General features: G+C 34.0%; 3 protein-coding genes across 5 annotated transcripts; all 3 read left to right on the forward strand.

The window, feature by feature from the left end:
- The first annotated feature begins 508 nt into the window (after nucleotides 1–508).
- Nucleotides 509–3096, forward strand: LOC141623534 (GDSL esterase/lipase 5-like). The gene is made up of 5 exons (XM_074439637.1): nucleotides 509–746; nucleotides 916–1037; nucleotides 1440–1664; nucleotides 2070–2325; nucleotides 2852–3096. Exons 1-5 carry the CDS (start codon nucleotides 509–511, stop codon nucleotides 3094–3096), a joined length of 1086 nt encoding a protein of 361 aa, XP_074295738.1.
- Nucleotides 3097–4706: 1610 nt separating this feature from the next.
- Nucleotides 4707–9930, forward strand: LOC141622695 (GDSL esterase/lipase 4-like). Its single transcript, XM_074438699.1, has 5 exons — nucleotides 4707–5161; nucleotides 5519–5640; nucleotides 6878–7108; nucleotides 8459–8711; nucleotides 9598–9930. Exons 1-5 carry the CDS (start codon nucleotides 4891–4893, stop codon nucleotides 9825–9827), a joined length of 1107 nt encoding a protein of 368 aa, XP_074294800.1. The 5' UTR covers nucleotides 4707–4890; the 3' UTR covers nucleotides 9828–9930.
- A 1406-nt stretch (nucleotides 9931–11336) lies between these two features.
- LOC141622696 (phosphoinositide phosphatase SAC2-like) lies at nucleotides 11337–22164 on the forward strand. 3 transcript variants are annotated; one of them, XM_074438700.1, is made up of 17 exons: nucleotides 13233–13248; nucleotides 13441–13589; nucleotides 14445–14928; nucleotides 16178–16382; nucleotides 16469–16634; nucleotides 17281–17503; nucleotides 17882–17958; nucleotides 18119–18306; nucleotides 18388–18482; nucleotides 18579–18712; nucleotides 18827–19235; nucleotides 19455–19576; nucleotides 19737–19850; nucleotides 20477–20665; nucleotides 21083–21265; nucleotides 21416–21485; nucleotides 21727–22164. In XM_074438700.1, the coding sequence occupies exons 3-17, from the start codon at nucleotides 14773–14775 to the stop codon at nucleotides 21796–21798; spliced, it is 2403 nt and encodes an 800-aa protein (XP_074294801.1). In that variant the 5' UTR covers nucleotides 13233–13248; nucleotides 13441–13589; nucleotides 14445–14772; the 3' UTR covers nucleotides 21799–22164. The 3 variants fall into 3 exon arrangements, with proteins under 3 accessions (XP_074294803.1, XP_074294802.1, XP_074294801.1); XM_074438702.1 differs by lacking the exons at nucleotides 13233–13248; nucleotides 13441–13589 and adding an exon at nucleotides 11337–11513 and having other exon boundaries at nucleotides 14707–14928; XM_074438701.1 differs by lacking the exons at nucleotides 13233–13248; nucleotides 13441–13589 and adding an exon at nucleotides 11360–11445 and having other exon boundaries at nucleotides 14707–14928.
- The last annotated feature ends 1012 nt before the right edge of the window (nucleotides 22165–23176 follow it).

Raw genomic sequence — 23176 nt, forward strand, 5'->3', positions numbered from 1 at the left:
AACGTACATATGATTAAAATACCTCTTGTGAGAAATATGAAAAATAAACAAATAACTAAAACAGAAAAATTATACAATAGCTAGAATTAACTTAAAAAAACATAAAATTATATGGCAACCCTACTAGTCCTCTCTTTGTGATGGTTCAACCAATTGCATTATATAATTCTATAATTGATTATGATTGACCGATTGCGAGTTCGATTTCCAACAAACTCATGCATGCAATTTTTTTTTTTTTTTTAAATCTTCCCTTAAGACTGAATTACGTGTTTTAATTTAATACATATACAATTGTTATGTAGTATATCATGCATGGCTGCATGCATGCATGCGCGTCATGACTATGAAAAAAAAAAAAAAAAAAAAACTACTCGTAATTGATAAAATATTCACTACGATATACTCAAATTCACTATAAATACAAGCAAACAAACCCTAAAAAGAAAGCAGCAACATATTAATTAGCACAAATATTAATTATCCAACAAATATACGAGTAATTAAGATGAATAGGCAAATACAATTTCTTGTATTTACTTTGACGCTGTTGCCTTTGTTGCTTGTCCAAACATCGGCAACAAATCCTTTATTCATTTTTGGAGACACCATTTTAGATGTTGGTAATAATAATTACATCAAAACTATTATTGATGCTCAGGCCAATTTCTGGCCTTATGGTATCACTTTCTTCGATTTTCCAACTGGTCGATTCTCCGATGGACGTTTAATTTGTGATTTTATTGGTATGTCTACGTCTTCATCAACTCTCCCTATATACATTATTGTTTAGTAGTTCGTTAAAAATATGAGACGCCCTTTTATACTTATTACGTCCAACATATTTTTACGTGTATATATATGTATATCGGTAATTATTTTGAACGAAATATGATTTTGAATTTTGATGATCAGCGGAAAAAGCAAATCTCCCATTAATTCCTCCTTTTCTACAACCGGGCAACCCTGATTTTTCTAATGGTGTCAATTTTGCGTCTGCTGGAGCTGGAGCACTCGTCCAAACTTTCCAAGGAAAGGTATGTCGTATAAAACCAAGTGATATTTTACATAAGTAGTATGAGTCACACAAGTATTATGATAAGGACGGTGTAACAATCTACACGGTTTTATATTACATGATAATTTCGATATTATATATTACTCCTTATAAGCATTCGACTAGGCCAAAATATTATTTTTGCTTATTACTAGGAAATGAATATACTACGTATAAGATTGACAATTGACATTAGTGACAAAATTAGGATTTGACGTTACTGGCAATGTAATAGAGTAAACTAGGAAAAAATCGCAAATTTTACATACTAGTTTCAGACTTTTTCATTGTTCAATAGCGGGTGTGACTGCCCCTGCTAGCCCCCGCCTGGCTCCCCGCACTACTCTTTGACATTATTCTGATCGATTATTTTCTATGGTAGGTTATAAATCTTCATACGCAGCTAAGGAATTTTAAGAAGGTTGAGGTTATGTTAAGTGAGAAAATAGGAGAAGTCGAAGCAAAGAAGATGGTATCAAAGGCAGTCCATTTGTTCAGCGTTGGTGCAGATGATTACATGGCTGTTGTCAATTCAACTCTCTTTTCTGGTTTTACTGCTCCTCAATATGTTAATATGGTCATTGGTAACCTCACTTCTGTTATCACGGTAAGTTATTTCCGCATTTTGGTGTAACCGGAGTTACTAGGGCAATAATATGTTACTGACGGAATTAAAACGTAGGTCATGACTAATGAGTATCACCCATTATAACTTTACCAGCTAAGTTAGCTGATGTCTGCGTTTTTCGCATGTATGTATATTAACGATAGTAAGGAACTATGTCTAGAATATGTACCGCAATTAGGGGAAATTAATTTCGAAATAATACTTAGCACAATTGAGTCTGTTAGTACAATTGAGTTTGTTAGCGTTTGTTCGTTTAACTGGTAAAGTTATTAAGTTATACGGAACTGTGTTTGTTTTATCTAGGTTTAAAATCAAATAACATTTAAGTACCTAGGAATTTTTCCGATTAGTCTTTTCATGTTCAATTTGTTGGTTACGGGGCAGGAAATTTATCGAAGAGGAGGCAGAAAGTTTGCATTCATCAACGTGCCACAAGTAGCTTGCATGCCCGAGCTCAGGAATGAGAACGTGCATGGCAATGGTGAATGCCTTAAAGAAGCATGGATTTACCCTATATTACACAATCAAGCACTCGGTCTCGCCCTAGCACAACTTGAATTGGAATTACCAGGGTTCAAATATTCACTTTATGATTTATATACACATCTCCAACATATGATCGAACAACCTTCAAAATTTGGTAACTAATCACATCTTTATTTCTCTTATTATCGAGTAAATTTAAGGTCGGGTGCCTCGTTATAGGTCATAGAATCAAAAGGAGTACACTAATCACAGCTCACAAGTCGAGTGAGGTCTCATGCTAAAATCAGTTAATACTCCATATAGAGGACGAGAATATCATGAGATCTTCTCATGCAATGGCGGATCAGATGAACAAGTGGGGTCCCAGGACACAAGAAACGATTTTATTGTTTATTTTATTCCGATTCTCAGATAAAAATGCAAAAAAAATATCTTCATCCAGAAATAGGTATTATATTTTACAAATAATTTTTTTTTGGAACAGCTAAAAATATTCCCATTTGGTGTATGGGTCCCTTAACGACATTTAGAAGTGCAGTGGTGAGACTAGTTTATAAGTGGCAATCTACGTCTCTTATCACTAATTGATTTTAGGACGAGACATCACTAAATTTAAATTCATGTTTTGGGATACTTGTTACAATGTATATATAGAAATGAATCTAAAAATGGTTATACAGGCTACAAGGAAGGGAAGACGGCATGTTGTGGCACAGGTGAATATAGAGGAATAGCAAGTTGTGGACGAGTTTCCGAATTTGGAAACTTTGAATTATGCAAAGACGTTAATGATTATGTATTTTGGGATTCTACGCATCTTACGGACAAGGCCCATAACATGTTTGCTATTGAAATGTGGAGCAACAAAACGGGTTCCCTTTCTTATGGATCTTACACTGTTAAGGACCTCTTTCGTTTACCTTGAAAGGACCAAGCAGGGTGATTATCGGGTGATACTGAAAACTTGGATAAAGTATTATATTAACGTAATATGATCGGGATCGTATTTGTTGATATGGTATATTATGTGAGTATGTTGGTACTAAGTTTAGTGTACTCCATTTCACGAGCTTATTTATCTTATTTTACAATAAGTATTTAGGATTTCGAAATAAATACTAGAAATGCATGTGTATATTTACGAGTCAATAACTCCTTTGTTTAAGCTAATTTACTATATTGACATATGTAAGTAGTGAATTGACTTGAAGAGGAATATGTATGGTAGACATTGTAATGCATGATGTAACGCATAATAATATGGTTTGAGTTATTTTATTATAGGCTATGTTGTCATGTTGCAATGAATTTGTTTTTGATGCAAGTATTATGAAATTTGTTTTTTTTTTTTTAAATTTTCTTTTTTTATATAACGGGAACCACATGTTCAAAAAAAGCGATTTTAATGCTGATGGCCTGGGGATGAACTCAGATCGTGAGTACCACCCAAATCATAACAATTGTTGACAAATCGAGATACTAATTGCTTAAATCTATTATAAAGGTTAATTTATCAGAAAAATCTATTACAGAAGATAGCATAACAGACACGGAATTTTAAAATTTACACTTGAGATAAACACGTCGTTGGCAACTTCAATTTCAGGCCAATTCATCGTTATAGGCAAGACCCACTCGTCCATCTCATACACATTATCATAAGTTTGAGAGTTCTAAGCCTCTTAACATTTTTTTTAGAAAATTTTCGAAAAAGATAATTAAATATCGAAAATAAATTAAAGAAAGTGCGTAGTACAATTTTTGGATTTACTAAAAACTGTGGGCCATCGATCTACTTTGAAGTACATATGTAAAATCAGTGACAACATGTTCTTTACCCTTTGACTTGTCTATGGCTTTATTTATTGGCAAATTTTTGTTTGTGTTGAATTATTTTTGTCTGAAATTAAAACAGGTTAGATGTCATTATTTTACGATAAATGTAAATGTTTAATGATAAATTATTAGTTATAATTTTTTTTGTTAAAAACTGACAACTTTAATTATACTCCCTCCACACACCTAAATCGGGATCATTGAAATTTGAATGGCTACTTTCTATTAGAAAATGTTGTTATTTTCTGGGCTTAAGATAAGACCGTCTTAAACGAAACCTACTCGGGTTTTATTAAAACTCTCTCAAAATTTTCATATTATTGACTTATTTTTTATTCGGGTCGTTTAAGTGAGGTCATTTTCGGAATGAATCACCTTTGTTTATTTACGAACAAATCACTTAGTACGAGTTTCGGGCCAGCTCATTTCGAACAAAGCCATCGGTACAATCAACTCAAGGTCATGGGGAGGGGGTCACTATGCGGTTCAATTGTCTTATCGGGTCAAAGGTCGAATCTTGGGCCAACCTTATCGACCAAGCCACTCGAACCGAGACCGAAACTGTCAAACTTGATCGCAAAAAGCCAACAACGTAGAATTTAAATACTTGCACGTCTACATCTCAAACAAGACATTAATAATTAATAATTAGATTAATCATGGAACACATATATAACTTCATAGCACGACTTCAAATTCAATCTTCCTTCATTATTTTTTTCATTTTAATCCCCTTTTACCTAGTCAATTAAATAAATATCCCAACAGAAATGTTAGAAATCAGATTATAATTCATCAAAATTCCTCCATTATAAACCCGAAAAAACTCGATTTAATTATAAAGTGTTCATAATCCGAAAAATAACGTGTATAGTTAGCTCACATGGGAAGAATAACAAGGGAAAACATGACAACAAACACATTAACATTATGTGTAATCACTCTCTACATGATCTCGTTTCGGTTGACGACGGCTGAATTCTCCGGTAACACGACAACGATGTTCGTGTTCGGAGACTCGCTTTACGACGGCGGGATGACGTTTTACAGTGGTATCAAGGGTGCTGGAGCAGAGTTCTGGCCTTATGGTAATACCCACTTCAGAAAACCTGCTGGTCGATACTGTGATGGCCGTCTCATCCCTGATTTCTTAGGTACGCGGTTTTATTCATTTGTGAGAAATATTTTAATTAAACGTTAAGTATCAGCTGAGACAGAGAAAGTATTCGTTGCCTTGTGTTTTGTCGTTATGATTAATTTTTCATCATTATTTTGTACATTTACTTTTCAATCAACTAGTTACATCTCGATATTATTTCGAATTTTATTGCATAGGGTAAAACTGCTTACATTCAACCCTCGTGTGTGGTCACGGTCAATGATCAACTTACCAATTTTCTTATTTACGGGCGTTTCGATTAGAATTTGATCATTTGAGCAAAATAGTCTGTTTTCATTGTTGACATGTGCATTATTTAAGTTAACTAACAGTAACGGGTCAATTTGGGCAGCTCAATATGCGGGTTTACCGTTTCCGGAACCGTATTTGAAGCCGGGGTTCACAGATTACGCCAAAGGGGTTAATTTTGCGGCAGCTGGTGCTTGTGTGCTGGTTGAACTCCGTCCTAACACCGTATGTTTTCTGGACTAGTAAAGTTACCCTTTTATTATTGTCAGCATTCTCTTTAATTAATACTCCCTCGGTCATTTGTTGTCCTTTTCCATTTTGGGTCTCTCAGTCATTTGTTGTCATTTCTATTTTAAGAATTAAATTGATGAGTAATTTGACCATTCTCATTCAATTTGTTCCACTTGTCATTTAGTTATTGGTCTTTTCCTCATTCATTGGTCTTTGTGCCAAAACGAAAGGACAACAATTAACCGGGACTGAGGGAGTATTTTTTTTAAAAAAAAAAATGGTGATCAAATGGCATTATCGATGTCTATCTAGACCATTTTAGTTCCGATTTTTCATTTTTTCCCCTATACCGAAACTCAGGTTATGCTTGTAGAATTGGTCATTGTAGTTGATCTCCTTCATTGAGAATGGTAGAATCAGTATTTGACGTTAAGAGGGGCTCTAGATTTCAACGGGGGAAACTATTAATATAATCGAGTAAACCATAAAAAATTAAAAAAATTCAACTAAAAGCTTCCATTTTTTTCATTGTTCAGCTGGGCCGACTGCATTACTAGCCCTCGCTTGGCTCCGCCATTAGTCATTGATCACCAATCATTCATTAACTTGACGCTTATAGGTCTAAACGTTTACACAACAGTTAGGATGTAGACATATAGTGTCTCGATTTAGATTTAATTCCATGGTTTGGTATGAATGTACTATTCAATATTCATAATTCATGTCATTTAGCTATAAAACAAACGTGCATTCGACTATTATTATTGCCAATTTCATTTTCATTACATATATTAAAAATAATAATCAAAACTTTAGGCATCTTTCATAAATTATATCGTGAGCTCAACTTGCGCGCTAGAGGTAGCTGGCAATAATGGACCGTTTGATAAAGAAATAATTGATGTGCACATCACTAATTATGTACATCTTGACTAGTTTATATAATAATTGAGCTCTATTAAATAACACAAATTGTATAATGTAACAAGTAACAATAATTAGTCTCTCTTACGACAGATATACAGGTTATAAGATTAAAACAGGTCAAATAACATCTCATTTATATAGTTGTATGATTAAAACAGGTCAAATAACCTATATTTTATTGGTCCTTACACATTTTACTTTTGTCTCTTTTAGCATATTTGACTCGTCTTAAGCTTAAGACAGGTATATCCGTAAACAAGATTTTCTGAAGAATTAATTATTATTTTTGTTTTGTTCATTTCAGATCTATTTGAAGAGGCAAATCAAGTACTTTGTTGAAATGATCCCTAAACTAGAAGGGCAAATTGGGAAAGAGGAGACTAAAACGTTGCTTTCCAAAGCAGTGTATTTGTTGAACATTGCGGGAAATGACTATGTTACCCTTTTTCAGAATAATATGGGAAAAACAATTTCTCCATCCAGAAAAAGGCAATTTGTGAATCAAATAATGGGCAACATTACTATTCACCTTAAGGTAAAATTTAATTATCATTTTACATTATCGTATTATTGTAAGAGTAACTCGTTTAATTGAATAATATAATGAGAATATCAGTGTGTTTAGAGCTCAGACTAAGTTTACGGTAACATAGTCTAACTAGTTACGGAGTACATTGTAAACCGTATGGAATAGTAATTTTCACAAATAGGAATAATTTCTTTTTTGGTGTAAAGGGAGTCGAAGGGCAAATTGGTGCTGACGGGATTTAAACCAAGGTCATGAATACCATCTCTCGTGACTTTACCAGCAAAACTAGTCAACATATGCGGAAATAATAAGGTGGTGTAAACACGTAGATACGATAAGAACAAACTTCCAAAGTTAACAATGATGAATGGGTCGTCGTCTAGATTTAATTTAAACATTTCGATGTGCTTACATGTATGAATACATGTTAATTAACAATACTTTAATCAACAAATAATAAATAATTAATTATATCTCAAGATATCAATTATCAGTTTATCACCAACTTGAAACTAGTCTATATAATAACTTGAAACTAGCCTATATAATAACATGACTTTATCCAAAGGTTAACGTTGTCATTTAACATTGATTGAGTATATAAATTGTATTAGGGAGGTTAGTTGATTAAGTCGTCAATAACATTTGCATCTACTCCCTCCGCACATAAATGTTCGATAAATTTCTCTAATATATGTAAGGAGTATTTTTTGAAATGTGGCGAACATAGGCTGTATGGAGTGATTATTACCTATAATCTGAGAGAGAATGTATGTCGTATTATATTGTATGTGGTCCTATCCGTCTCGAATTCGGATTAAACCGAACGACGATACGTATAGTCGTATACAACTAAAAAGAAACATACTGTATGTCGTAATGTTGCATGCATCACCTTGTAATATTTAGCCCATAAAATTTGTTTTGTCAACTTTGTATATTTGAGAAGCAAAATATTTTCTAGTTCAAATAAAAGTCAAATCGCTGGTCTCAGAAACATGGTAAAAAGATGATTTTTGTAAGATCGTACGTATTACGTAAGATTTAACGAGTTTCAAAGGTAACTCATATTGGAGGTCTTTTACTAGTATTATTTAGATATCGTTTTACATGAGAATTTGTATCGTAAAAACCTTTGCATGGCTTGAATTTATACCGACTTGGTCACATTCACATTTATTTTTGAATTAGACATCGAAAACTCCCAATATTTTTTTTCTAGCTACGCCACCAAATAAACCTAATGAAAATCTCGTATGGAGTATCAAATAAATAATGCATAATTAATTTCGCAATAGTGTAAATTATTTATTAGGTAATGTACGTAATTTAATCATATGTTTCGGAATGAATCAGAAAATTTACAGTCTAGGAGGAAGGAAATTCGCGTTCCAAAACGTTGGACCTCTAGGATGCATGCCATCAATGAAGTATATGTTGGGATTTAAGGGGCTTTGCCATGAAGAGACACTAGAGATTGCGAAGATGCACAATGCTGCCTTTCTTACTTTTGCCAAGAAATGGGAAATCCAATTCCCCGGATTCAAGTATTCGATTCACGACTTCCATGGATCACTGTACTCTCGAGTCTTACAACCCGAAAAATTTGGTATGTTCATAATCTTGTGACTATAGCTGAAAAATGGATTATTACAAGTTGAATATGTGTTTTATTAGCCTTTTAGGTCTATTTTACAAGTTATAATAAGGGAAATGTTATATACAACCCAGTGGGATGTATTTAAGCATTTAATATCTTTCAAAATTTGGTATTAATTTAGAAATTAGAAAATAAATTACACATGAATCAATGCAATTAATGCATATATTAAGTGTTTATTTCCTTTTTTAGTTTCTTAAATACAACTCATTGGGGTTGTATATAGCATTTCTCTTATAATAATGTTAGGTCATTTTTAGTTTATAGGTTATAAATCGAATTACGTCATTTCTATGTCATTATTTTTATATAGGTGAATCTACTTTTGATTTGATTAAAAAAACTCATGTTTAATTTGAGTTTTATTCGAATTCAGGGTTGAACCGAGTTAATTTAGGTTCAGGTTGATCATTGATGATCTTGATTATTTTTGCCTATTTTTTTTTTTTTTTTTTTTTTTTCAATATAGAGTCTAAAACTCGACCAAGTATGACTTTACATTACAATATGATAAAATAAAAGCAAAGCATCTTCCAAGCTGTTCGTGTTTATATATTAGACCGTCATACAATGCATTTCTCGACCCAATTTTTAGATATTTCAAGAGTATCTACAATTACTAGTATTCTTGAAATATCTAGTAGTATCTAAAAACTCGATCGTGCATATATAGAACAACGTTGTAGTTAGTTCACTACTAGATATTTCAAGAATACTACGGAGTAGTAATTGTAGTTCTCTTCCATTTTGAGATATATATTATGTCTCGCATCTTCTTAATATGAGATGATTTCACAGAAGACTTACAAAATTTCCCGTCGTTAATGATATATAGGGTTCAAGGAGGGGCAAACAGGATGTTGTGGAAGTGGAGATTATCATGGTGACTTTACTTGTCAAAAGAGAGGCAAAAGTTTCTCAGTTTGTAGTAACCCTAACGATTACTTATGGTTTGATGCTGCTCATCCTACCGATATGGCTAACCAGCAATTTTCTCGTGATTTTTGGAGTGGCGATTCCGACGTCGTTTCCCCTCTTAATTTGCAAACTTTATTTGCCTTGTAATTAAATTGACACTCATTTTTACACACCATCTTTACACTCTTAAAGGTTGTACAAGGATGATCATGAGGAGTGTTTAGGTTATTTAATTTTATCATTTATTTTATTTATTTGTGTTACATCGTATGTACATGCATGTTTCGTACACAAAGTCACAAATATAATATACTAGTTTTGTAAGAACTTTAATTAATCTTTTTTTTTTTTGTAAGGTTAATTGATAAGTTCAATTAATATACTTGGAGCAGTTGATAGTTATTTCAAGAAATAAGTCTCTTATAACACAATTTTACGATTTTACACAAGGTTCATTATTTCCATGTATGTTGATGTAATCAAATAAAATAGGACTAGTGGGTCAATGCATTACAAGTCAAAGAAAAGTAATGACTTTCTTCGATTGTTTACCCAAAGGATGTCTTAAATCAAGTACTCCGTTTCACATTTCTTATTGTACTCGATCTCCAAATGGTTCAATAGGGCAGTTAGCCAAAAAATTTGTAATAGAATAGTCAATTAAACTCGAGTTTAATAAAGCTTTAGACTAAAATGGTTGACAAGGTTAATCCTCATAAGAATTGGTCACTTCAGCAGCGTGCCCCATAAGATAACTTGCGAAAATTATTAATTTCAAATGTCACTACAAGGAATAGAAGAGATAAAAACCAAAAAAGTGAGTCGCTAATTAACACAGGAAGTCGATATATAGCAGATTCCAAACAAGCAACCAAATTTATTTAAGTTTTGTGATCGGAAATGTGTGATCGTTATTGTATTGTTTTACAAAATTATAATTTGAAGCCGAATTTCACGTAGCTAAATTTGCAACTGAGATATCATTTGCTATTTTGTTAAAATAATTAGTCTGATTTTGTTTTTTTAATACTAAAAAGTGTTGATTTTCCTTGTAAAATATATCATACTTCTCTCTACTTTTTCATTATGGAATTACATAAATTAATTTTCACAATTTTGTATTTTGCAATTAAGAATATTAATTTTGAATTGTGATTTGTGAGAGTATATAAGTTGATACAAAAAAAATTATTGATTGTTTGACAATCCTTTATTTCTAGCTAGATCCAAATTTTTCACATCAAAAATGCAAATATACAATGATGCCAAAATCATTGAAATGACTTGGAGAGCATAGTGCAAAATCAACTCAATTCATTTTCAATACTCAATAGTCAATACCCCCACTACTACACCACCCCATAGAGTCATTAGCACAAAAATCGTATAATCGTACCTATTTTATCATATATTATTGTAATCATTTTTATTAATATTTCATATCATAATATATGTATCCATTTATTGTTTTTGTACCATTTTTCTATCAATTTATATTTAATCTTTTAATAAATTTATTGAGAAACCGTCTTTCAAAACCTACTAAAATCATAAACAAAGACAAGCATATTCTCGTCCAAGTGGAGATTATCACAAGCCATGTAGATGTAGATAAGGATTCCATTAATATACATATATATCTATTGACCTCAAAGTGGACAGGGAAATGACTAATATTATAAGAATACTTGACATAAATGCCAACATGGGACAAACATCCGAATAATTCTAGCAACATGCAGAATCACTACTTACATGTATAGAGGTATGTATTCTAGGCCTACTGTATGATTATTCCTAACTTTCCATAGCCAGCTTTTTACATGTTATTATGTCCAGGATCCCCAAACTTTGGATCTCATCACAAGTCATAAGTTGTCCAATCATTTAGGTGTCCAATGTGAAAATGCGGACAATGACGGTCTTAAACGGTGAAACGGTCTTTCATTCATGAAAATCCTTTTACATAAAAGGTTGTAGTAGTGTGAGATATCATCTCACATACTAATTACACTATTTGTAAGACTCTATTTTGCAATAATAAATGAGTATTTACCTAATAAAAAGGCCGTCTTATCATGCAAGACAGTCTTTGTAATTGTTGATATTATTATAGACTCATTTTACCTATTGGTCACTTGTCGATTTGGAGCCACATAGAATATAGGTTTCTTTTTGAGTTGAAAAGTTATTCTTAGCGATGTATCATGATATGTGTCACGTTTTAGGTGGTTCATAGTACATTTCGAGGTTCAGTTGAAGTTTTGTCCATTTTCTTTTACTTTTTCGGGGAAATTTTTAAGTTAAATCTACTAATGTTTCAATTGTGATTGTAATCAAGGTTATTATGCATAATTCTTGTATACTCTTTTATTTGCTTCTAGAGAGGCTCATATCGGACTAATTCTATTATATATCTTCTATTTTTTTCAACCAGTTGCATTATAGTTAAGGACTTAAGGTACCGAAATCCTTTAAATAAACGGAGTGTTTGACATCAACTTACCATCTTTCCCCGATTTCCGAGAATTCAACCAAACATAATTCAATTATCGAAATCAATTTTAAAAAAGATGAAAATTAAAATTGCAAAACACAATTCCGTCATTTTAAGGAAAAATCTTGCTTGAATGTCTCTCACCTTCTACTATTCTTTCGCAATCATTGAAGAATCGTTAAGAAAAGTCAACTCCAAACCAAAAAAACATGCTTTTGTCTGATTTAATATCACACCGTATGAAAGTAGCGTAAAATCGTCGGCATCACAAATTGCCGGCCAATGTAGTTACAGAGTAAAATATTTGCCGTCACTCGCAAAATATAGAATTTGACTGTAACACAAACACAAAGGTGAATATTGTGTAGATCAATGTTGATAAGCTAACCTAATAACATTATAACAACCAAAATCTTACTGTATCATTTATCCTCCCAATTTATCTCAATTCATTTCCTACCGCCTTTTATGGGGTGTAACCGAGTCGATTTAAGGTGGGCTCGAAATCAGTTCGGACATTTGAGCTCGAATACAGCTCGGAAATTTGAGCGCGAGCTGGAAATCAGCTCGGAACTCTCTAAGGTTAAAAAGTTAAAGCTCGGAATCAACTCAAGCTCAATTAAATCGTTATTTTTTTAGTCACTTTTAAAATCAAATTAAAAACAGATATATTTTAAGATAAATGCAATCATAAATATAATAATAATTGCTAAAAGAACATTGATTAAGAACAATGTCCCCTATCAAATTAATGCAAATTCATTTTATTTTATATAATTATTACATCAACTAATATTAAAAAAAAAATTAAAATATAAAAGAGAAAGTAAAGAGGATCCTCTTTGATGTGAGAAAAAAAATAGAAGAAGAATAGAAGGAGGATGAAGATAGTGGAAAATGAGTTGGATGAAAGAGAATGTGAGGTGTCAAAAAAATAGTGAAAAAGAGAGAAAATAAGAGGAAGAGTACATACTCTTCAATGTGGATGCCCTAAGCCCCTAACCTCTTTACCTCTTGACTCCTTGTGTTTTGTATTGAAGTAGTCTTCTACTACATACAAAAGTATTTGAGGTAACAAAGCGTTTTGCTTGTGACGGGTTAATTCCGTCATAAGCTGAAGACCTCTCACAAAAAGGAAGAGAGGATAAGGTGGGGCACCTCATATACTTTTCCAATTATCTTTCATAGGTATTTTATAAGAGGAAATAGTATCCGTCACAAGTGTGACGGATATCACCGCCTTCAATGAGATTTTGTGTTGAGGTAAAGACCAAGTAGTGGCCAAACTCCTCCTCCAATCAACTCAACTCCCCTTTTTTGTCTTTCTTTTCACCTCTCTTCTCTTTTCCTCCACTTTCTCTCCCCAATCATTTCATTTATCTATGTGTACCGTCCCTGATTATCTCCGCTCCGTATCATAAATATAACATACGACTTTTACTTTTTCACATACGACTTTTACTCTTTCACATACATTTTTTCATAATGTTTCCAATCATTACCCTCCCTCAAGTGAAAAACTTTTATCTTTTCCATTTCTCCTAAACCTAATTAAATTTCACTCAAATGATTCAATTATGTATCTTAATTCTCATATCAAACTAGTAGTTACTTCAATTTATCAAAAAAGCTGTATTAATTTGCTTTGTAATTCACAAAATTGCGTTGTACAACTAAATTGTTTTATGTGTTAATTTATAAAATCCCTATTAAGAAACGGGACTATATGCTTAATCCTTCATCCTCGTATGTGCGTGCCCAGAATCCAAGCCCTAGTTCCTTAAATTTGTGAAAGTTGTAGTGCGGTATTCTTAGACAATTGAAAAACAATGACATTGTTCCTATACAATCATCGAATTGTGCGGCATATTTCAATCCAATTGCCATTCAAGACTTAATTTTTTTTTTAATTAATGAGTTAATGAATTCTATATACATGGAAGAACAATGAAGTTGGTGTTCTGCGGGGATTGCATCGGATGTGATCGGCGCTGCGTGAACGGTGGTTCGTTGTTGGAGTCACGGTTGTGGTTATCGGTTGGGGAAATGGTTGGTATCCCTGGTGGGTCGTCGATGGGTGGGATCGTTGGTGGTAGGGGGTGGTTGGTGGTGAGGTAAGGGACTGGAGGTGTTGGCAGTGGTGGTTAATGGAGTGCGTAGGATGAGAGATGAATAGATGATTGAAAAATGGAAGGGGTAAAAAAACGTAATTTACGTATGTGAAAGAGTAAAATTCGTATGTGAAAAAGCACGACCCATTTATTAAGACGGTCTTAGTGTCTTACGCAGTGTTACCGTAAAACGGCCCTTTTACCGTTCTCATATAAATACCCTCCTCACTTTCTCTCTCCTTTCCCCCAAAAAAATCTCCCTTTTTTTAAAAAATTATCCCCGACTTTTCGATTTAATTCTATTTTTCATTCTTAATTTAATTTACTTATTTATTCAAAACAATTCTGTAATTTTGATTAATTTTATTAATTTGATTGAATTAAGCAGCTAATTGAGTTGGTTAATTGTTTGTTATAGTTCGTTATTAATCGTTGTATGGTGAATTGAGTTGACTCGGGCCAAACTCGGCTCGAGATTGCGGCCATGGGATCAGAAAGCATAAGCGGCAGCAGTAATCATGGCGAATCGTCGAAGCGCGAGAATAATGAGGTTTTGAATGATGATTTTAATGGCGAACAGCGTGATCAACCTCCTCCTTCGTATTATCTCGCTAAATTCAAACTTTATGAAACGCGCTCGGTATATCTCTTATTCTTTATGCTATTTGAATTGCTTTGCTTATTAATGTCGAATTTGTTATTGTATTTGTTGTGATTATTCGCTGCGAATTTGTGTGATTGATTTGGAGTATGTTTTGTTGAATTTGTTATTGTATTTGTGTTATTGATTTGGAGTAATAGTCGTTGCGATTATCATTGCGAATTTGTGTGTCTCGTTGAATTTGTTATTGTATTTGTTGGGATTATCCGTTGCGAACTTATGTCATTGATTTGGAGTAATAGTCCTTGTTGCAATTATCATTGCGAATTTGTGTGTATTGTTGAATTTGTTATTGTATTTGTTGTGAATTTTCAATTGCGAATTTGTGTGATTGATTTGTAGTAATAGTCTTGTCGAACTCGTTATTGTATTTGCTGTGATTATTCATTGCGAATTTGTGTTATTGATTTGAATTGTAATTGTTGTGATTATTCATTTCGGAGTTGTGTGATTTATTTGGATTAATAGTCTTGTTGAATGTGTTATTGTATTTGTTGTGATTATTCATTGCGGAGTTGTGTGATTGATTAGGAGTAAATTGTCTTGTTGAAAATTAGGATTTACTCGTATAATTGAATTTGGTTGGAAGCTTCCTTTTTTTGCAATTGGGGGGGCGTCACAGTCTTATTATGAGCAATTGCGATAGATCTTGGCTGTTGATTGAGTTGGTCGAATCCGTGTGCTGTTTCATTGTACTTTGATGATGAGAATCTGAAATAGTATGTGCTTACTGTAGTTGTCAACTCTCTTGAAATTTGTAAACGATAATATTAATCAATAAATAATTTTGATGCTTCTGAGTTTTTTATTCATCTCCGATTTTGCATGGTTATTTTTGTGATTGTCATAGAATACCTATATCAATTTAAGCAAAGTTGGCTTGAAAATGAAATTGTTGAACATAATAGTTTGTCTGTCATTCAAGTATTCAAATTTGTTTTGCTGTTCCATTATAATTAGGGGAACTGTGAATACATTTAATTGTGATGTGTTGTAATTATTATTATACTAGCAAATCATTTTTTCAATAGTCTAATTGATAATGTGGACTTCAAAGTGAAAATTCACGCTTTGCCCGATACAAGTATGATCATATTGCAATATGATTAAAATTGTTGTAAAGAAGCTAATGTCATGACAACATGAAATTTTAGAAGCTGTGGTTGCACTGAATTTTTTATGTTTTTAAGTCAGTTCTTTATCTTATGCTTTATTTTCTACGGTTCAGTACTTCTACATGGTTGGAAGAGACAAAAGCAAAAGGTTTTGGAGAGTGCTTAAGATTGATAGATTAGAGTCATCTGATCTCGATATTTGCGAAGACCCAACAGTGTACTCAGATTCAGAGTGTTGTGCATTACTCAAGCGGATACACGAGGGAAATAAGCATACAGGAGGACTTAAATTTGTTAGCGCATGTTATGGAATTGTCGGTAAGTAATGTCTATGGAGTTTTGGTTGGGATAGGATGATGTTTCTCATAACTACTAACTATATATGTCTAAACATTCCCATGCAGGTTTTATTAAGTTTTTGGGACCTTACTACATGATCCTTATAACAGAGAGACGCAAAGTAGGCATGCTATGCGGTCATGCAATATATGGTGTTGCCAAGAGCAAAATGATACAAATTCCTCACCCTTCTGTGCGATCCAATTTCGAAAATTCTAAGAATGAAAACAGGTCTTTTGTCTATTTTACATGTAAATGTAAATCTACCTCATACGTGTAAGAGGGTGAATTAACATTCAAAGACCGTATTCTTGTGTATCAATGTTTTATTTTAGCCAATTTGTCTCCCTTTTTCGTTTCAAATATATACGGTGTATATATTTAATTTAATTTTGTTGTTGTCTTTCTAGAAAATTAGTTGTTCTCACTTCAATCGTCCAGTCGTGTTATCGTTTCATGGCTGGAGGCACATTCATCAAACAACTGATCCCTGATTTGTACTGTGATTTGGTATTATCATTTGCATTCTGTTGTTGAACACCCTCGAGAAGTTGTTATTGCATCTGTCTTATTTCTAGACCATTACGTGCTATTTTCTGCAAATTCAAAGTGACTTTGGCAATTTCCATTGGTGTTTAATTTCCGCTGATTTTTGATCTAGGATGTAACTTATATATTGGTAAGAACTGTTGCCAGAGTCTACATGGAGAATTTATCTCTATTTATTTTCAGTACTGCTGTTTATAGTAAATTGGTGATGTTGATTATACTTTAGTTCTTGTTCATTGATCTCTTGTTTTATATCCTCTAATGCTTTTGTTGATTTAAATGTATTTATCTGCTTTGCCTTTTTTTCTTTTGTCGCTGAATTTGTTAGATACAAAAAGCTCCTAGGCACCGTGGACGTTACAAAAGACTTCTATTTCAGCTACTCCTACCATATCATGCAGAGCTTGCAAAAAAATCTGTGTGATGATGAGTCAAAACTTGTCCCATATGAGACGATGTTTGTCTGGAATGCGTATCTGACTCGTGGAGTTCGAAGTCATCTTGGAAATACTCTTTGGACGGTTGCTTTGATTCACGGCTTCTTTAAACAGGTATGACCGTAGTTTTATAATTTTACCATATTATAAAGCGCTTTTATGATATTTAGCTGATGTTGAAATGTGCAGTGTTTGGTCTCTGTGAACAACAATCTCTTTTTTGTTTACATGGATGGACTATTACAAAAATAGTATGTTGTAGATATTTTATTTGGTTTTACCTTGATTGATTTCAAGGGTTTTTTTTATTTCTGTTTTTTCACTTTCATTGCTCGTCAGACTACTTGTCTTGAATGGGTGACATTATCACTTTTAGATTTGGGCAGTGTTAGATTGCTTAGCGAACTCAATTCTTTCGTTGGTGTTTGGCAAATCCTAAGTTGGGTCATTTTGATTTCATCAGGTTCTAATCTTGGTTGTTTGTCTCTGTAGATCAAATTTGCAGAATGTGGACGGACAGTTAATGTGACCCTTATAGCCAGAAGATCGCGGCATTACGCAGGAACCAGGTAATAATCTACTTTGAAACTTTCCAAGTGCTCTGACCGACCGAAATATTTCTTTTGTACAACTGTACGATGTTGATTTCACACAACATATATTTGTTTCTCATTTTTTACTCACGAGAATTGATTCCCTTGAATGTCTTTCTTGTCTTTTTATTGGCAGGTATCTAAAAAGAGGTATTAACGAAAAAGGTCGAGCAGCAAATGATGTCGAGACGGAACAAATCGTCTTTGAAGATGTTGTTGGAGGATGTGTATCGGAAATAAGTTCAGTTGTGCAGATTAGGGGGTCAATCCCACTTCTCTGGTCTCAAGAGACTTCAAGACTGAGTATTAAACCAGGCATCACATGTAAGCTAATGTCAAATATCTCTATTGTCTAACGACTAACATCTGTGATTCTTTTACTAACTTATTTTTCTTGTAACACAGTGAAGGAGGACCCCAACTATGAGGCAACTCGAAAGCATTTTAATAATCTTGTGGATAGATATGGAAATCCAATTTTTATATTAAACTTAATTAAGGTATGCTATACGCCTTTGCTTGAAATTGTTATGTTTTACATGTATCCCCAGTTTAGAATATTATGCAGAGATTGAGGTGTTCATAATTCATCACAGACAAAGGAGAAAAGGCCTCGTGAGTCCGTTCTCCATGCGGAGTTTACGAAGGCGGTTGCCACAATCAACAGAGGATTGGACAAGGAAAACCGCTTGAGGCTTCGGACAGTGGATCTCACAAGACTGTATAACCTGTAAGATCATGTGCCAGTTGTGTATTTGCTGTTTATCTTCTGCCCTGCAAGTGGCGCATAACATTACCTGAGGTATGAATAATGGCTCTAAGTCCAAAGTGCAACTTATTTCAGGAAAGGACCTAAGGTATTGATGCTCCTTAGCAAGGTGGCTGGAAACGTATTGGCACAAACTGGGTTTTTTTATTCTGCACTGCCTCCTGTTATGGATTCTAAAATGTCATTGAGTTTGTCCCATAGCATCACAGAACCTGAAGATGTCAATGAATACTCCCTGTCGGGGACTATGAGACTTCAAAGTGGTGTCTTGAGGACTAATTGCATTGACTGTTTGGATCGCACAAATGTGGCCCAATATTCATTTGGCTTGGTTGCTCTAGATCATCAGTTACGTGCCATTGGAATAAATCCTACCACAAAAGAAGATCCTTATGACGGTTATGGGAAAAAGTTGATGGGGCTCTATGAGGCTATGGGAGATACGCTTGCTTTTCAGTATGGTGGTTCCGCGGCACATAATAAGGTAATGTCTCGTATATGAGGCTATGGGAGATACGCTATTACGCTTGCTTTTGAGTATGGAGTAGCATTTATGATACTACACTTGTTTAATGTGCATATGTTTTAGAACTTGTCAAATTTACATTTAGCATTGTTTTTATCTTCTTTTTTGACATTTTCAAGTGAATTGTTACTTGACTTATGTCTGATCTGTTGTACTCGTATTCCGTCATATTAACAGATATTCTCAGAGCGGAAAGGTCAATGGAAAGCAGCAACTCATTCTCAAGAATTTTTCAGGACTGTACAGCGGTACTTGAGCAATGTATACATGGATCCTGAAAAGCAAGATGCCATTAATTTGTGAGTTAGTTTCAGATAGCATTTTTTCTTGTTTAGTCCGTTAAGTTGTTTTCCGCAGAAGAAATTATGAAATATGTTTCCATATTTCACATTGTTTCATCTACACATACTTCTCAAAGATGTTAATAATTAACCAATCTATCCAAAAATGTGGGTGTAGGTTCTTGGGACATTTTCAGCCTGAGGTTGGTAAGCCAGCATTGTGGGAACTTGATTCGGATCAACACTACAATATTGGGAGACTTACCCCATCCTTCTCGGATATAATTGGCAGGTAAAGTATGAATCTTTGATATCAGCTGATGACACACATGGGTTATAATTTAGTAGCATTTTATGTTAGAAGTCATCTTATCTGATACAATTATCTAACATGGGAGTCTCGTTTAGACTTTTAAGGTTTTTATTTGGTAGAGAAAGAAGATATCAGTGTGGTGTAAGCTTCAACAAATTATTTTAGATGGCTAACTGCGCAGGTTGTGCTTCTTTTTAATGCGAACTAGGCACTTGGTAATGTTGTATATGCAGCTTGGTTTCAAACAGGAGACTGGCTTGAATTTATCCTAAACCCGCTATGTAAATTTCAAATGACTATTACACTCTAGCTGAGACTCTTAACAGTTCTTTGCCAGTAGTTTCACCTTTTCTGAGACAGCCTAATTGACTATTTATCTCATGTACATTGGATGCAAGATTATTGACATGAGTAAATTACATTCACGAAGTTCCAAATCTCATGGTTCTAAGAATCACAAGTGAATAGAGCTTTGCTAAGATAATTAATTGTTCAAAGTTGCATTTAGTGCACGTTATATTCTGATGACACGATAACAATTTTGATGATATGATTGGAAATCAGCAGTACACACACTTAATCTTTTTCCAAAACTTTTACTCTAGGTCATCCCTTACGAGGTCACTGTCGGATGGAGTTCTTGTTTATGAAAGTGGTTCACCTTCAACATCTGCTGATGTAAGAGAAAGCAGTAATTTTCTTCGGACTTTACCTGACCTAAAAGAGGACAAGACAGGCATGTCTGAGTCAACACCTGAAATTTCAACTTGTGAAACATCTGTCTCTGCTTCAAGGTAACTTTTCTTTTCTGGCCGATTTTGCTTTAAAATGAATGTTAGCTCACTTAACTATCTTTTTTTTTTTTGTCATGCCTGATGCCTTACTCCATTATATTTCTTACATGTCTGTAATATCTGAACTCCATATTGTTGTTAGAGCTGGTCAAATAAAGCAATACTTTCAACGAACTTGGAATGCGCTAGATTGACCTTCTGGTACCGATCTTTTCATTTGAAAAAAATTGTTTGTTAGATACCAGCGTTGTAGATTATTAGTATATCGACTAAGGTAATTTTTTAGAAAAATCATTATTTAGATCGTTTAGCATTAAGTTTGAGAGAACTGACATTACAGTGCACATGGACAAAAAACAATTATAATGTGATCATCTGATCTCCCCGTTGACTTACTATCCTGGCCAATCTTTGTAGGTATACTCCATCGTTGCCTGCACAACAGCTTTTCACGGATATGCCAGAGATCCAATATGTCAAAGGCGAATGTAGTTGTTACATTCAACATGGAGATGAATTCGACTGTACTGACATTCTTGATTTAGACTTAGACTGGATTTCTTCATCAGGATATTCATGTGAAGAGGAAACATACGATAGGTAATCTTTATCTTTCCTTTTGATATGCAGTCTCCCAAATGTCTCAGTCGTTTAGTTTTATGTCAGAGAAGTAAACGCTAAGCTGAGCTGAGCTGAGCTATAAGCTAAATGCCACATTTTGTCTGACGGTTGATCTGGATATGCATACAGATCCTCACTTATAAACTCACCAACTGGTGGTTCCTTGCATGGAAGCGCTGTGAATAAAACCACAGTTGAGGTTAGTCCTTTGAAATTTTGCTTGGCTGGTTTATGTTCTGTCTCAAAGCATGCAATGCAGTTTTTGTTGACCGATGTTTGGGGCAGTCAAATATTCACCTTAATCACGACAGAGGATGAACATCAAATTTTATTTGGAGTTGATTTGTGATAATGCTGGAATTGTTTTTTTTTTTTCCTCTGCCCTAGACTAAGATGGTTTCTTGTGGGAGAACGTTCTAATAGACGGACTAATTTTTCAGGGAAGAACACGAATGGCAGACTTTCCCGATTGCTTTGTGAATTGGGTCGAGAATGGGACAACTTTAGGTTGAAACCCACCTTTAATCGACTATTCATACATGATAGATACATTGATCTCTACCAATTATTGTTTTAACCTCTCCGAAGGACGTGGGTTGTATCATAAATAAATTTCAGAAAGGAAGGAACATTTACTTGACCGTCTAATTTGCTAATTCTTTTTCCGGAAACTCCTGCATGCCCGGCTCAACCAAACTTCCGAAGATATTGATGGTATATAGATTAACTTCAGAAATTGTTCGTCAATGTCATTGTAAATATCTGATTCCATGATTTTGCTAGTCATAGCTCAGTTTGATACGGAATATTGTTTTTCCACACTGGAATTTCTCATTGTTTTGTGCTTTCTGGTTTATGGCATTTTAACGCTTAGGGCATTGTGTTGTTTGGATACCGTTTCTCTTTCTTAGCACTCCGTTCTCCGCTTTACCCACTTGCACTCTGATCTCCATTCTGCTGTGGAACCAACCTAGAGTTGCTAACACAAATTCTCATTATAGACTGGAGATATCCGTTTATAGTTATAGACGGGTCAAATATCCACCCACTTTAAGCATAAGACAAGCAACAAAGTGCATGGTGGGGCCCAAAAATGTCATCACTTTAAGTATATTTGACCCGTATTTCACTATAGACGGATATATATATCCGTCAATACTGAGACTAACTGATTTCCTAATTGAACTGAAATACACGTTTTTCGGGATTTTAAGGTCCCGGTACAAAAATGATCTTAAATTGCACGGATTTTTTCTCGGATCAGACAAAGCGGCCTCACAAAAATTTGAGGAGTAACGGATAACATTTTGATGCTCTCGTTGTGCGATTAACCCGTTTTAGGCAAAAATCGGATACTCGTTGAAATTGTTTTAATACTTGTTATTTTGTGCTGAAATTTAACATGGTAACTCCTGGAGCAAGTCTGGACACGTAAAAAAAAATCGGGAAAGAGATAAACACAACATAGTACGGCCTCCTTAACGGCTCAAATTGAATTGTATATTGAAGTGTAAATACACGATTTTCGGCATTCCAGGATTTCGGAAGAAAAATGTCCGTAAATCGAACAGACGGTTTATAGGGTCAAATAAAGAAGCCTCACAATTTTTGAGAAATAACGAATAACATTTTAGGTTGACGGTGTGCGGTAATTAAGTGATAGTCGGAAATCGTATACTCGTTAAAAATGATTTAATACTCCTATTTATTTGAAGCTGAAAATGAATAATGCAGCTCCTGAAGCAATCCCGGACAGGTCGTAGAAAACCAGAAGTAAAAGAAACACGACCCGAAACGACCTCTCAAACGGCATAAATTGAACTGAAATACACGTTCGGGATTTTAAGGTCCAGGAACAAAAATGTCCTTAAATCGCACGGATGATTTTTC

The sequence above is a fragment of the Silene latifolia genome, chromosome X (assembly GCF_048544455.1).
Source record: "Silene latifolia isolate original U9 population chromosome X, ASM4854445v1, whole genome shotgun sequence".
Lineage (NCBI taxonomy): Eukaryota > Viridiplantae > Streptophyta > Magnoliopsida > Caryophyllales > Caryophyllaceae > Silene > Silene latifolia.

Coding starts and splice junctions, on each gene's coding strand:
- LOC141622696 (XM_074438702.1), top strand. CDS start 14,773: ATGGGATCAGAAAGCATAAGCGGCAGCAGTAATCATGGCGAATCGTCG. Junction 19,577..19,736: donor AAGCAAGATGCCATTAATTT/GTGAGTTAGTTT, acceptor ATGTGGGTGTAG/GTTCTTGGGACATTTTCAGC. Junction 21,266..21,415: donor GAAGAGGAAACATACGATAG/GTAATCTTTATC, acceptor ATATGCATACAG/ATCCTCACTTATAAACTCAC.
- LOC141623534 (XM_074439637.1), top strand. CDS start 509: ATGAATAGGCAAATACAATTTCTTGTATTTACTTTGACGCTGTTGCCT. Junction 1,038..1,439: donor TCCAAACTTTCCAAGGAAAG/GTATGTCGTATA, acceptor TTTCTATGGTAG/GTTATAAATCTTCATACGCA. Junction 2,326..2,851: donor CGAACAACCTTCAAAATTTG/GTAACTAATCAC, acceptor ATGGTTATACAG/GCTACAAGGAAGGGAAGACG.
- LOC141622695 (XM_074438699.1), top strand. CDS start 4,891: ATGGGAAGAATAACAAGGGAAAACATGACAACAAACACATTAACATTA. Junction 5,162..5,518: donor TCTCATCCCTGATTTCTTAG/GTACGCGGTTTT, acceptor CAATTTGGGCAG/CTCAATATGCGGGTTTACCG. Junction 7,109..8,458: donor ACATTACTATTCACCTTAAG/GTAAAATTTAAT, acceptor GGAATGAATCAG/AAAATTTACAGTCTAGGAGG.